The following is a 16334-nucleotide window of genomic DNA, read 5'->3' on the forward strand; positions in this document are numbered from 1 at the left end:
ACCTCGAGTAGTTCTAAAAATGCCTTTGTTGTCTGAAGATTTCTTTCAGAAAGGATTCACTTTCAGTATGTATTCCAGATCCTTTCCTACTCAGCTGAGGGAACTAGTTCTTATTTAGTAAGATTTATTTCCCAGCCCAGTCCAGGTTCGTTACTTTGGGAAAAAAAAAAAAAAAAAAAAAAAAAAAAAAAAAAAAAAAAAAAAGTGAGATTTCAACTGTTGTAGGAAAACTGCATGCTTTTGTTTCTGTTCTTTACTGCTTTACAATGTGCTTTTAAATTCACTACTGGGTCAGAGTGCACAAATGCCAAAGATTTTTGTCTGCAAGACAATAAAATAAAACATAAAGTCAATAGGTAGATAAAAACAAAAGCAAAAACAAGGAGATGGGATTAACATTAAGAAACAATAAAACAGTAAATACTACTTTAGCTGAGATAAACTTGCAGGTATTTTCTAGGAGCTTTTGTGTGCAGAAGGGCGCAGGAGAAAACTTCAGTCTTCCTGCATGTGAAGGAATAGGCAGCAGAAAAAATGTATGATTGAATGATGAGTTAAAAATGGCAGCAAGCAAGGCTAAAGTTATGAAGCATAGAGCACTGTATTAAAGTTTATCAAAAAAGTTGTGTGTTAATCTGGCACAGTATTTTCTGCTATCTTTAAATTGTAGCAACTGAAGAATCCAAATGTTATATTTAAAGATCAGAGCCTTCTGAAAATACATTTGATTCTTTCTGTCCTTTTGTGTCAGCTTGTTGAAATTTTCACTCTGAATGGCTACTGCCATGTTTAATTAGCAGCCAGATCATAAGAGAAACTGCTTCTTCACCAACTGCGACCAGCAGGTATTGACAAGAAAGCTATGTAAACTCTATAAATGACTGCCAGTGTGCTTTAAACAGCAGAAAAATATATTCACTTCAATGTCCCTCAGGCATTTAGCTTTATATATTACAGCAGCTTTCACTGGAATTTTTTCACATGGAGCTTGTGAACCAGCAAAAATCTATAGATAATGCTTCAGCTGTTTGAAAGACTCCCCATTTTTATTGGTAGAGTTTTGTTGATATTAACTCTGTGGGTCCAGATTTTTTACAGAGGAATAGAAAAACAAGAAGGTTGCATTCTTTCTTTTTTTCCACTGTACAGGAGACTTTTAGATCTTTTTTTTTTTTTCTTTTTTTTTTCTTTTTTTTTTTTTTTTTTGCATCACTTTTTCTTCCAGGTATCAGGACAAAAGCCTTAAAGCTGTTTGTTCCCCATAACAGCAGGTTCTCTCTACTGTTGTGGAATTTTTAATTATGCTAGTAAAATAATTACGATAAGCAGCACACACATACACATATTCATATACACATGAACTTAGAAGCCTTATTTAATCATTATTAAATTCTGAAATCTATGTGTACGTGAAAGCATCTCAACCTGTATAAAAATGTTATGGAAGTAAGATTCATAAAGGTTCTTTGCAAACACATCACGCTGCTTTGGAGAATTCAGTGTATTTGTACCTTGATTAACTATGAAGACATCTGTAAGTTACTAATTTAAGTGAACTTGTGAACAGTTTTGGAGAATTTCTCTTTATAATATTGAAAACCAATACATGTTTTTTTTACACTTAATCAAAGACATATCTGTGTGAATTCTTATCTGCATGAATTCAAGAATGCTATACTTTGCACCAAAGCTGCCAGTGCATCTTACAAACCAATGTCAGTAAGGTCTTTTTAGTGTACTGAATTTTGAGTAGGTGCAACTTGTAACTATATTTTTGTAGGTTGCATAAGAGAGCTATGTAGTATCTATCACTGGAAGTTTTTTAAGGTCAGGTTATACAAACATTTGTCAAGAATGATTTCAATATAGTTGATCCTGCCTTGGGGCAGAGAGACAGACTAAGTGACCACCTGGGGTTCCCTCTGGCCTGTTTTCTGTGAGCCTGTGGCATTGTGATGTCACATTTTATAGATCAGCATATAAAAGTGGCATGGGTATAAAAGTTTGTTTTTCCTATTTTATCCTCTTACCTTTCTTAGGCTCAGAAAAGGAGAGTAGTTCCTAAGTAATTATGGAAGCTTGAAATATCATTTAATTGGGTGCTTTATTTCAAGACCTACCTTTAGACTGATAAATAACAGAGTAAATGAAAGAGGTAAAAGCAGAGCAGCATAGATGAGAATAAGAAAGTTTGCTAAATCAACATTTTTTTTTTTTTTTTTTTTTTTTTTTAATATATTGTAAAAGGCATTCATCCATAAAGACAAGAGAAAATATTGCTAGAAGACTTGCACTGCCTGACAGATTTTGGGGACTTGAATGTCAGACCAGATAGTGTAAAGTATGAAGTTCCAACCATGGTGGGTACTGAGAATTCACAGCTTCAGTAAATTCAGCACACTCTTAAGACATATTCAAGAGCTGTAATGTTGGCTACTGAACTACAATTATCTTGTCCCAAAGGTTTTCCATTTGTGCACTTATAACCGGAGGTGAAAGAAATGAACTTGAAAAGATCATTGTGTCAGAATGTTGCTTTCATTTCATTTAGGAAAAAAAACAATACATTTGTCAGAGTTGTTAGCCTTTACTAATTCTTGATATTAGATATTAATGGCATGATTGTTCAGGTTGTACTGTGAAGTTCATAAAAATTGTTCACAGCCTCTACTCTATGCCTTATCCTGTTGACAGAATTACCTTTAGGTTACCTAAAGGTACCAGTAACAGAGTTACCTTTAGGATTTTCCAAAGCTATAGATGGTGGCAGGTGGCAATCAACACACGCCTCTGCAGCTATGCCTGCCGTTTATTATCAACTCAGTATACTTCTCATACTCGAAAAAAAATGAGAACTCAAGGGGGATAGTTACTAAACTGGAGTTTAAAAGTGTATTTCCTTCTTGGGAAAAGGATAGAATAGATGGGGGATAAGAGGAGAAAATACAAGCACTATTACTGAAGGGAGAATTGTCCAAATGTGGAAAATTGGTTCTCAGACACATACTCAAGTGTCGCGCTCAGTCACACTCAAAGTACTTGACTGTTCTCCTGGAGCCTACATAAGTGTCCTAACTGAAGCTCATCAAACATGTTTTAACAAAGTAAAGTTTGTTATAAACATTCAAGTATTTCCATTTGGATTTTATGGAAGGAAAGTCAGTTTGTAAAATCTGGTTATTTATAAGTCTTAGCAGCAGTGATCTTTAGTACAGGTTGCAGATTCAATTAATATGACTTAATTTCTGTGTGTTGTTTCTTTCATCCAAAAGAGTCCAAGCCTAGTAGAAATTAACCAAAGTCAAGCCTGTTTTGAAAAAGTATCTCAAGCAGAAGTGATTTTTTCATATCTTGATTCTTGAAATGTGTCTTACCCATAAACCTGACCATATCTGAAGCCTGGTAATAATGCATATCTGTGCATGCAAGTTTTTCTTATATTTTTCTTATATTTTAGTCAACTGAAGTCATCTAATATTTTGGGTAATGAAATCCCCACAAATATTAATTAGTTATGATTTTTTTTTTTTTTAAGTTGATTCTGTTTAATATTGTCACCTAATGTTTCTGTTGTTGAAATATGTATACTATTAAGCATAAGTTGTCAAGGACTCCCTTTAAATGCTAATGAATAATAATGGACTGCAAGTATTTAGGTTTTTGCAGCTGACCCATTTTTAGGAATTTTTGCAACACCCGCAGATTCAGAATACAGACTACTCCATTTATAGAGCACTCATTAAAAATGAAACAGCAATTTAGTACAGGAATAGTCAAGAGGTCAGTGGAAGTCCCTGCAGCATGGCACTAAAGCTTTTATCTGTCATACTATGTACCATTTATTATCTGTAAGATTGAAAACTGGTAACATGTAAGTAACATAATCTGTTTGCTACGTCAGATATCTACATATAGGTTTATCTTTCTTATTGGTAGTAGTAGTATTAAAATTGTAATAGTACTGGTGATTGTAGTATGTAAGCAAACAATCACTTTCATATTAAAATGAGAAAGAATATTTTGCTGCACTGAAAAATATTTAACATACACTCTGTGTTTGACAGTGAATCAAATTAGAAACATACAGTCATTTAAAAATGTATATATTTCTAATTGCATTGCATTGGAGAAAGTAAGGGTGTTATTAAAAATAAGGTAAAGTCTTTTGTCACGGCAAACAAGGTTTAGGAGTCTTGGTGGGACAGGTTCCAGTGCAGGTGTGATTTTACTTTGCAGTATGAAGCAGAAACAGTTTACAAGAAAATGTTGGGACTGTTTTTGTTAGAATAGGAAAAGGAATAAATACCTAGAAGTTGCCATTTCAGTGGCAATAAAGTTAAGCAGGTTTAAATACATTCAAAACCAGAGTGTCTTTTTTTTCTCCAGAACTGCAAAAGAAATAAAAAATATCCCTGTGGGGATTTTTTATGTACAGTTTTCCAGGAGATGTTTTGTGAAATCTTACCTATTTTCCTCTTCAGAGCTAGGTAAACCCAGCTGGAAATTAGGACAAATTTGTTTTACACTGATGTAGTTCACAGAGCAAAAACTGCAACATACTTTGGAAGCCCAAAGGAAATTACATTTCTAAATTGTACTGTAGAATTTGTTTTTTATTCATGAAAACTCTATATAAAGATTCAATGTCTAGCTTCTGCATTTTTATGGTAATAGTCAGTTTCTGGTAAAGGTTTGGTAAATCTGTTGAGCAGTGACTTTACAACCAGAGAGAGTAATTCTTAATTGCATGTAAGGAACTTGGATGGTACATGCTGATAATAAGAGAATAATTTTGGACTCAGTTACACATGATTTTGATTCTCCTAATCAGTGTCCAAAATATCTCTTTTTCTTACTCTACTGGAAGTTACAGCTAATACCATGTAAGTCTAGAACACTCCTTTATTTTGGTTTCTTTCATGTACAAGATTTGCAGTCATTCCCTCTTTTATCTGCCTTCAGCTAAATTCCTTGCTGAACCACTTTCTGAGATGGAAAGATTTATTGCTTGATTGACTTAGATAATCCATAATTTATCTGAATATTAACTTCATCTTTTGGCTGTCTTTTATGTTATCATCTCTGCAGCGGATAGAGGCTATGAGAAAGTGAGAAGATTTAAAGTTATATTTAAAGTAGTTTTTGGCTAGATTAATCTGGAAACTGCTTCTATTATACAATACTTCCAAAAAACAATTATACATGTTTATTTCCTAAATTTGTACAATATGAATTTTATTGCTTGAACTATAATATTGCATAGGCAGATACATCTGGTGTTTTCTTGGTTGTCTCACCATTGTTGGGGGGTATATGTTCTTCTCAGTCTTGAAATAGAGGCACAGAACTAAGTGTAGGTGTGTGTCACCCTTTGATTGAGTTTTTGTGCTGTATATTTACAAATTTGCTGAAGCTTGGTTTCTTCCTTTTCTTGATTCTTCTGTAAAACAGAACTCTTCTGGACAGCAAAGTACTTTTTCCTACAGATTGCTAACAAACTGTACAAAAGGATATATTACTTCTGCATAGATTATTACAGAATGTTTTGTTTAATGACGTATGAATACCTCTTACTATTAGTCCTCTCCTCCAGTTCTTCTGTTGTGGTTAATAGTATTCACATAAAATGCTCTGAAAGTGATGCATCTTATTTATTTCAATGGAAAGTTCGACAGATATAAAGAACATGGTAACACTATTTCATAGAGCAAATTCTCATCTACAACACACTTTTTTTTCTCAATACAGTCACCACCACTAGCTGTTTCATGTGGATAAGCTGATTGAGGTGTTCTTTATTTTGTGGTGTGACAGCTGTGTGTAGCTATCCAGAAGATGGCTTGTCATTCATGACTGTCACCACTGCTAAAACGTATCACCTCCACCACACTGCACTCACATCCACTGAACGGTCTCCACAAGCATTCAGCAAACATCAGTGCATGTCAATATGTGCCATTTTTTGCACGTGGAAGAATTCAGGGACATATCCTTAATGGAATATCCTGAAATGGAATATTGATGGGAAGTTTCAACTTCTACTACCATACCACCACCTTCTGCCTCTGACATTATGGAGCAAGATAATAAAATAGGAGGCGTTACATTTGACACAGGCCTTGTAAAATAGTACTTCATTATCATGTGTATTGTTGATTTTTGCATGTCTGGTTTAGTGAGTTTTTTGGGTTTTGTTTTGGTTCTTGCATGTTGTTTTTTTTTTTTGTGAGGATTTAAATACAATATAGACTCAAATAACAATCTATATCTACTAGGTATATATTTGCACAAATATAGAAATATAGAATCTAACTCTGGTTGTTAAAATGACTAATAATCTAAAGATGCCTAGTTGTTTTGCTTCTTGTAGTTTCCTTTGTCTTCTCCATTTCTTTCTTCTCTTACTACCAGCTTTGCACTGCTTTGTTACATGTTATAATTTTAAATATGTTACATTCAGTTTATCTTGCCTACTTAGAGGTGCAGGAGATCCATAAAACATCTTTATGAAATAGGTTGGACTTCATGACTTATTTCACAGAAATCTGATTTCTGAAGCATTCTCAGACTGTGACCCACAATTGTATTATTTGGCTTTTTAATGTCAGGGAAGTATAGTTGCTTTTTATGTATGTTTTTGATGTGCTACTCTCTAATTTCTTGCATAATTTTTTATAAGTTCCATAGTTCAGGAATTAATACTTTTATTGCATTTAATTATTGAACCCCTTATTTCTCACACGCACATGCTACAGTGTTGTTTTAATTCTAATGTCTTGACTCTAATGTCAAAAATTTTCTTTGAACTCTGATTTGTATCTATAAACTCAGAGTAACTGACATCTTTTGTCCAGACTTCCCTTCAAGGCATCAATAGGTGTGACAGCTTTCCAAGTGCATCCATATCAGACTTTCCCCCTGGACAGAAAGGTTCTGGAAGAAATTTAACCTGCCTTTAATATAAATGTTGTTTAAGCTTAAAATGTATTTACATTGTTAGATGCTATAAGGAGTAATTGGGATGCAAGTGTGAAAATATTTCAGCTAAGAAATGTTGAACTAGACATCTAAGGTTAAAATTCATCATTAAAGTTGTAAAATAATATATACAATTTATAGTTCCAACAGAAAATACTATCTTCTCTCAAGAGACAAAACAATTGCTTTAAAGCCAAGCTAGCATCAATAAGTGGAAGCTTACACTACATACTTGCATTACCTTTTTCAGCATACCATAAACAGAAATATCTATTCTGTATTTTGCAGTTCCAAATTAAATCTTAAATCCAGATTTATTTTCCCCTGTAGACATGTTTTTAAGGTAAGGGGACTGTACATTCATAATCAGAGTGCAGGAAAAAAATCCTTGAATAAATAAACAACAATAAAAAATATTGTTGTGAATGTGCTGTGCAAAGGCCTTTATGTATAACTGACCAACTGGTGAGATATTAAGTGCTGAGAACAGGAGGAGGGTGGACAGGTAATAAGTAATGCTGACATTTCAGCAGAGACTTGAAATAAATTTCACACTAATCTTCACAGAATGCTGTATGTTTGGGCAGAAAAGATGGTGAAGGCATAAGATCTCAGGTCTTATGAGTGGCTGAGGGAACTGGCAGTATTTAGTTTGGAAACAAAGATGCTCAGGAGAGACCTTATCACTCTCTCTATCTACCTGAGAGCAGGTTGTAGTGAGGTGGGGTATTGGCCTCTTCTCCCAGGTAACTAGTGACAAGATGAGAGGTAATGACCTTAAGTTGCACCAGAGGAGGTTCAGATTGTATATTGGGAAACATTTCTCCTGAGGAAGTGTGGTACTGCAGTTGAACAGGCTGTCCAGGGAGGTGGTGGAGTCACCATTCCTGGGGGTGTTCAAAAAATGTATAGATCTGGCACTGAGTCACACAGTTTGGTTGGCATGGTAGTGATAGGTTGACAGTTGGAATATCACAGAATCATAGAATCACCAAGGTTGGAAAAGACCTAAAAGATCATTCAGTCCAACCGTTCACCTATTACGAACAGCTCCCACTAAACCATGTCCCTCAACACAACATCCAGTCTAGACTAGATGATCTTAGTAGGGTTTTTAAAATCTAAAACAAACAAAACAAAAAAAAAAATTATAGAATTATTAAATGAAGATCTTCTGAAGCAGAGCAAGGCTTGGATATGTATCAGCAGATGCAAATCCAGGTAGTTTGCAAATGTTCATCAGAGAGTCATTGTGCATATTCTAGTATGCTTTTTATTTATTGCTGAGTTTGAAAGTAGTTGCTTTAGTGTATAAAAACAGCCAGTCTTCAGTTGAGTTCTCAGCTATCCTTGAATTACAAAAGGCTCAAATACTCAGTACCTGTAGATTTTAAATCACACTTTATGTAGGGAATTAAGATTCTCTCATCTTACATTCAGAACTATCTGACTCCATTTTATTAACAGAATAAAGTACTATTCACTGTGAGTAATGGCTAAAGAACAGAACCTCTTTCTGATTTTATGTGCATTTAGACAGTCCTATTTGAAAGTGTTGGTTTGGTGCTTCACTTGCTCCTTTTTTCTGAGCCCCACTGGTTCTGCAAATTACCTGGCATTCAGCTGTTGTCATTTGCTCTTGAAAAAGCTTGAAGTAACTGTTAAGCTATTGATGAAGGATGCAGCAGGAAGCATACAGAAAATATTTCTGTTACTCCTCCAAAAAAACTCAATATGCTTTGAAAATGGAAAAAATAGTCTGCTTAGAGGTAAAATGCAGAGTGAGATAACTGCACTGTGACTAGAGTCTTAAGGAACCAGTTACAGTATATACTTATTTGTTTATTATTTCTGCATTACTCTGCAAATTACTCTCACCTGTGCTCCCACAGCTGACCCAACACTTGCCTCAGCTGATTAATCAGAGGTTCAGGCTGTGATTACAAATTTTCCATACAGTAGCTGAAATGAAAGTTTTAACAAGGAATTAAAGTACATGTGCTGTACAACCTACTTGTGGGTTGCAGAATGTCCAAATGTTCTGACCCTTTATTTTGATTAATATGCATTTAATTATGGAAATCCATCAGAGACCTCTCCTGCTTTCTTCTCTGTTACAGAAGTTTCCAACACCAGGAAGTACTAAAATGCTGGCATCATCATTCAAACTGAAGGAGAGGCTGTAAAAATTACATCATAATATGTCTAGATATAGCCAAGTATTCCAAACTGATTCTACAGTTTCAGACAAAAGTATTAATTATTAGTTTTATCACCATAGTCAGCAAAAACTGTCAATCATTGAATCTGGGAAGGAGTTATAACGTGTTCTTGTTCAGTCTCTGGCCACATCCATTGTAGATCCTCCTAGTCACATTTTCTAATGTGACAAACATATTTGTCACAGGTTTCACAAATTTGAAGTCTTGAAGTCCAGATCCTGAATGTATGTGATGGCTCCTAAATATGATTTTTACCTTGAAGACCTAGGTGGAAATTGACAGACAGAACTTAAAGGCTCTGAAGAATTGCTGTAGGCACTGTCAGCCATCAAAGAGACTTTCTGAGAATTTTTAACTGATTTGAAGTGAAGCAGCATTAAATGGAGAGTGTGGAAGGCTGAGCTGAGTGCAAAGTAGCACTGAGCTATGGGGAAGAAGTTATGCTGTATGGCAAGGAACATGTTCTGCTTGAATTAATCATGCTGTTTGGTGCAGCGTTTCTGCAGCTGTATCTCCTCTGGCTTTTCAGGTTTAGAGCACAACCGAAGAAAACCTTAGCCTGTAGATGCAGAGATTGTTTTTGTACAGGGAAGTTGTCGTAATTGCTGGATGGACTGGGGGTAAAGAGGAGAAGAGGTTGCTTTGTTTTGCACTGAAGTGTAAGAGTTTCTGACTGGTTTTTGTGTACCTTTAATACTTTGGCTTCAGTTGAACAGCTGACATTTCTATAAGTTCAGCCTGTATGTTATAGTTTATAAGACTGAGTTTTAGCACTAGAAACGGTGTAAAGGAAGCTTGAGTTTGGCACAACTGGCTTATTTTCTATGTTATTTTCTGTGTTGTATTCTGGTTATTGGGCATTTTCAAACATTTCCTCAATTGCTTTTGTTACTGTGTCTCAGCAGATGCCTGCTGGGTTAGAAGTGCATGTAACTTGGTAATGGATATGTGTTGAAGGCATTAATGGAGTTTTTATTCAAGAGGTTTTTATATATATATATATAAAATATATATATATATATATTCTTTATTAGTGTGTTTGTTTGTTCTGTAGATTTTCTAGATTTCTACTTTAACATCTCATCTGTTAGCAGTGATTTGCTTACCACTGTAAGGCAGTTTTACCTCTATTACCTCCTGTTGCAATCAGCTTTAAAAAATGCTAAGTTGTTGCTTTGTGTGGTCTCTGACTTGACCTCTACACATTTTTTTACTCTGAGAAAAAGTAGAAAATGCCTCTTTATCTTGGATTTTCTGATGCTAAAATTTTATGAGTACAGTTCAGTCATGGGTGCAACATTTTCATGGAGGAATTCAGGATGTAACTTTGCTTCATGTGCAATCCCATTTCAGATGCTATTTTGTTAGAATGTCTCTTTGCTGCTATCTGGCATACAGCAACAAAGTGTAATATTAGTGGGAAGTTCAGCTTTTACCACCAACATGGCTCTGACTACATTGGCCAATATAATAAAATAAGAGGCATTACTTTTGGAGCAACCCTCATACTTAAGAACTAGTCAGAATTATAAATATGTCCTTTGGTTTCACACACTTAAGAAGTGCATTTTTAACTTTGTTCGGTCACCATCTGCAAGACCAGAACGTTTCAGTTCTGATGGGCTTCTCAACTGCTTTATTCTGTTATGGTTGAACTCTCAGTTCACTTTTACTCTTGCACTTTTCAGTATATTCCTGAGCCAAGATATTGGTTTGTCTTCTCTTGGTGTCTGAATCTGACATCAGGAGGACTCAAATTTGCTAATTGTTGGGAAGTACAACTTTTATGACAGGGGAAGGATCAGTTTATTTTATTCCTTATATAATAGGAGCTATACAGGAATTAAACAAGACACAATACAGCAGTTCTTATCGGTCAGCATCACATAGCTTAACTGGTTCCCAGAGCGTAATAGAGCCTTGAAAATCTTTCCTGAAAAGTTACCAAAAAGACTAGATAAGATACAGATCTACAAAAGCTGAAGCATTTAACCTTGTGAGAGCACTCATGGTGGGGAAAAAGGACCTGCTTCATGGCTGGCCAACTACTCACACTTAACTCCTGTCTAATTCCCCGTTTAGCTGCCAGCATCTGCTTAGCTCTGTCCAGAGTGCTTTTGCCATGCACTGAAGCAATGCTGAGAATTTGAGGAATAATATTTATAAATTCTCCCCAGAAAACCTCTTCTGTGTGCCAAGGTTTTCATATGTCAGAGTCCTTGAAGTTATGATGATTCAGAGTCCCTACCAACAAATTAGCAGGTCTTTATGGTGCTATTTCTTTAAAGCCAGGAAGCTGTATTCTTACAGGAGGGTGTAACAGAGGTTCTAGTGCCAGCTAGAGGATGTCCTGTAGGAATTTTCTGTTTTGTAGATTAAAGCAAGCAGCAGATTCTTAATTGTAGTTCTTAAACAGCAATAATAATATCAAGATGTTCTTTCTGACAATGAATGTGGGTAAATGAATAATATTCAATTAATTATACCAGTGGTATAGAGGCTGAAATATTACCTCACTAAGATCTGTAGAAATAAACATAAAAACCAGTTATCATCCATACATTGCTCTATCTTTATTATGCATTTACTGCTTATTTGGCTGAAGGCCTAGCATTCCAGCTCTGTTACTTCCATTTATATTGGTCCTGATGCATAATTAACATTTACAGGTGCAATGTTAATTCAATAAAATGATAATGTGGTTACATTTGAAATATACCGATGTGATATGTAGAGGGATTAGATGTATAGAATTGGCCTTGTCACACATATTAATCTACCCACCATGTATACTTTACATCTCAGTAGGAGGATAATTTATTTTATGTCTATTTAGAAGATTGCTTAGAATATGCCCTGCTTTGTGGAACAAACATATTAAGGGTGTTCATGAAATTATGGTTCAGTAACTTTTATGTAGGTTTTTGGATTGTTATGTTTTCAAAAATACTAAAAAAAATGTGTTGGCTATGTCTACAGAAATTTTATTTTGCACAGAAATATATCAGAGTATTTATACTGTATATATTACCATGTATAAACTTCTGCTGTGTACTAGAAGTCATTATCATCAGGCAGTTTTCTATCCTGAGTTATCAGCAATAAGAAAATATCATACTAACCTTAGGGAAGCAAACTTTCAAAACTCCTATCTGCTAATATCACCTGCCAATGATTAAATGTGTTTATAGTTTATACTAACCTTTCTTAGCCTTTCTTTAATCTGTTATAGTCTGTGTAGCTGACAGAAGAGAAGCCGGCGGCCAATTGCAGTTCTTTTGCATCTTAGTCACCAAACAGATATTTCCATTTTTATTCCTATTTATATTCCTATTATTTCTGGCTATTTGCAGTAAGAGGAGTTAGATTAGCAATACTATTTAAACTGCTTTAAATAATCCAGTTCATTTCTACTAAATTAAGCTGAGAAGAGGTGTGAGTAACATGAGCAGTAGATCTTGAGATACTATCCAAGCAGGTGATTTTTTCCTGATAGGAGAGGAGGTGGTGGAGCACTCGAATGAGTCTTACTAGCAGCAGAGGTGAAGAAAAGTAAATCCAACCACCAATTGTTCAGTGATAAGCATGATAAGAGCATGATAATGGAATAGTCATGTCTTTGGAAGGCAGCACCTCTAAATCAGTCTGCCCCCAGCCTAAACAATCACATATCATTAAAACAGTTGTCCTTGTTATTTACATTGTTTTAGATTTTCAGTATTTTAAAGGGCATATTTTATACAAATGTAAAGAAAAGAGTGTGTATGAACTTTGATTAATCGTACACACTCTAAACATGAGTTTAGGCTTAAAATTTTATGCAAGGGGAATTGCTACTCAATACTTTTGGTAATCATCAGAGCTTAACTAGATTACAGTCATATTTTCTACTGAGAGCTGAGACCAAATTCCACCACAGAAATGTAAGCCTATCTAAAGTTCATTTTGACTGGGATTTGATTGCAAAATTAAAAATCAGATTTTGTTCTTTCAAAAGGTTACAAACTTGGATTCTGTTTTAAACAACTCTGAAAATGTCATTTCTGAACACTGTCATATTTCTGCAAAAATGCAAAATTCTAACATCAGGCCTCGTGAAAGGTTCTATTTTGAATCAAATGTATTCTTCTGAATCAGATAACACTGAAAATTTTAGTGCAGTTCTACACCTATTCAATTGTAGCTATTTCTCAATGCTCTCTTTCTTGAATAAACTTAAAAGTAATTGTGCTATTTATATTAAAAGTAAGGTCTATTCAACTATTTCCATGTATGAAACTTTTTTGAAGAGTTAAATATTCTTTATGCTAGTAATATATATATTTATGTTATCACTGTATTCTGAATTCAATCTAGGCATACCTGACCTGTCTGGATATAAATGGTTTTTCCTTTGTATTAGAGAGGATAGAGTTTTAACAAATAAACTCTTGTAGTAGTGATAGTAGTTGTTGTTTAGAATTATTTATTTCACAGAGCCAGTCTGTATAAGACACTTTACACTGGCCTGTCATCACAGTATCGTTTTTGAAAGTAATTCCTGAAGCAATTCACCTTATGGTTAGGCTGTTATAACTTTTTCATATTGTCAGCGTTAGAAATGTTTTTAATTATTAGAAGTATAATGGACCTGTTACAAGTTGGTGTGCCCTCAAGTCTTAAAAAGGTTGAAATCTTATAATGGTGTTGGGATGAGATGGTATCTAACAGGAGAAAAATAAGTAAAGTATGCATTTTTATAGCAAAAATACTTTTAAAATTCAACATAAACACTGCTGTTATGTTGTATTTGTTCTGAACACCTCTGCTTGTTGTAGCTTTCAGTAGTGAAGAGTATTTTTGCAGTATCAGAGCTCATGCCTTGTTTCACTTTGGAGGGAACAAGAGGGAGAAAACTGCAATATTCTACAAAATTCTCCAATCTTATGCTGAAACACTGGGGACACTTAGCTTTTCTTTTCGTGCTCTACTTTTAGTTCTGCATGTAATCCAAGTGTAAATTACTATAATAGATACAAGTGACTGTCAAGAAAGGTTACCAACTGGAAGTGGGTGGGGAATTGGAAGCCCTATTTTGTTCTTTTTTCATGGTTGGACTGTAAATCTGTTAAGTAGATCACATTAACCCCAACTTCCTAAAGCATTTGCACTCCTGAACTGACTTTATGTTCATTAGTCACAATTTCTTGTAAGGTGAGAATGCTGCCTTAATAGGGTGCAGAGTTCATCAATATAATGTGCTGTGAAATTCCCCTGTTGAAAGTATTACAGGCAGTGGAGAGTATTATTACTCGTTTATAATATTAGTAACAACTAATAATACTATAGGTATGTTTACCCTATGATGTTGTACCTACCCTGAAGCAAGGTAAATAATTAGCTATTTAGATTTTATTATTATTATTATTAATTTTTTACCATAGATTGCAGGAATTAAAGGTCTTTAGAACATTTCTTCAATATTAAAATTATTTTTCAGACAGCATATTTGCTTCTTTAGTTTTTAAAAAAGTAAACCAAACAAAATCTCCAGTTATTATTCACCTAAATAGTTATCTCCACAGTGTGAATTTCTTTCTGGACTTCATATCTGCTTAAGTATCATATCTGTTGCTGTTCTCTATGTAACTAAGCAACACAAAAACTACCAAATAAACATGTAGCATGGCACCATAATTCCAATAATGCATCATGGAGTTAATTTTTTGGTTGTGTTCCATATAGCTAATGGGAATATTTTGAGATTCAAAGTACACAGTGCTTCAATGTAAAATATATTGGTTTCATTATAAAAAGCAGTTCATAGCTTCTAAAAATTTGTGTTTAATTGCATAAAGACAGAAAAGCAGCACAAAAATTATTCAAATAACCTTCCAATTATATTTGATAAATCATGTTTAAATCCTTTTTACATTTATGTAGCAATTATAACCTAACCACAGGATCTAACATCTTAGAGCTTCATCAAAATCAATCAAATCTCTTAGGCTGAAGCTGGAATGTTGTTCTGATGGAATTGCTCCCAAAGGCAATTTTGATCTATTTAGGCATCAGCTTTGTAGCACATTCTGAATTTGATTATTTCTGGTAGTATTTCCTAGGTAAGTTCTTTTTCTTGCAGTAACTCTAGGAAATTTCCATTATATAAAACTAATTAACTGAAAACTTGTTAAATTAACAATTGTTTTCAAAAATGCTACTAATCCTTGGTGTGTAGGAAACATGGAACCTCCTTGTACCTGGTTTCTAAATGTGTCTTTATAGAGAAGTGCTGATTTTAGATGGTCAATTAAACAGTCATTTATTGTCATTATATGTGAACCTGAGACAAATTTTTCCCTAATTCCAAGTACAAATTCCTTATTCAGCTTTCAGGCTTCTATGAATCACAGTATTTATTTGTTGATTCTTAGCTGGGTGAAGCCATATAAGCAATGTTAGCATTTTGTTTGTTTGTTTGTTTTGTTTTTTAGTAAAATAAAAATTCAGTGAAATAAATATTTGTTTGTCAGTTTGGATGTTTTTCATCCATCGCCATGAACTATACACATAAGATGAACTCACCCCTGTCTATACTACTGCAGGGTTCCAAAACTCAAATCCTTTTCTGTTATCCTAGTCAGTCTCAAGAATATTTCTTATCAATAATTCTAAAGGCAATTTTTTTCTGGTTAGTCAAAGATACCTAATATATCTGTTAAGAATCTGTTTTTAAAACTGAATGGGATAGTTCTGGAATTTAAATTATTTAAGTTAGTTCACTACTTCATGGTATTTGCAAGGCAATGCTTTCTTGCCAAATATTCAGATTCATCTTGCCTTTAGCAATTTAATCTTAGGTGAATATTAGAACAAAAATGGGAAACCGAAATAAAAGTAAGGGGTTTACAATAATAATTCCTCAATCTTCTTCATATAATTTTAATTTTAGACTGAGGATTAGAATGTAAATTAATACTAGAGTTAAGGAAAATGTTAAAATAAGTATTATTTGTTCCCAGCTCCCCTCCCACCCTGACCAAATCCTAGCTTACTGGGATGACAGAATTGCAGCAATAATGCAGTATATTCCTTCTTCAGGTAAGAGAGGAAGTGCTTCCGAAAGCAACTTATTTGTAGCTCTGTCCTTAATGT

General features: G+C 34.2%; 1 protein-coding gene across 5 annotated transcripts in view; it reads left to right on the forward strand.

Annotated features, from left to right (window-relative positions):
• Positions 1-16334, forward strand: part of LOC140253955 (heparan sulfate glucosamine 3-O-sulfotransferase 1-like) — a 39565-nt gene that overhangs the window by 17876 nt on the left and 5355 nt on the right. For 2 of the 5 annotated variants that reach the window (XM_072340088.1, XM_072340089.1), the window contains exon 2: positions 16202-16280. The exons of the other annotated variants lie outside the window; for them this stretch is intronic. In XM_072340088.1, coding sequence (XP_072196189.1) covers positions 16259-16280 — 22 coding nt within the window. In that variant the 5' untranslated portion in view covers positions 16202-16258. The remainder of the gene's footprint in view (positions 1-16201; positions 16281-16334) is intronic. 5 annotated transcript variants of the gene reach the window in all.

This window comes from Excalfactoria chinensis, chromosome 6, assembly GCF_039878825.1.
Source record: "Excalfactoria chinensis isolate bCotChi1 chromosome 6, bCotChi1.hap2, whole genome shotgun sequence".
NCBI classification, from domain to species: domain Eukaryota; kingdom Metazoa; phylum Chordata; class Aves; order Galliformes; family Phasianidae; genus Excalfactoria; species Excalfactoria chinensis.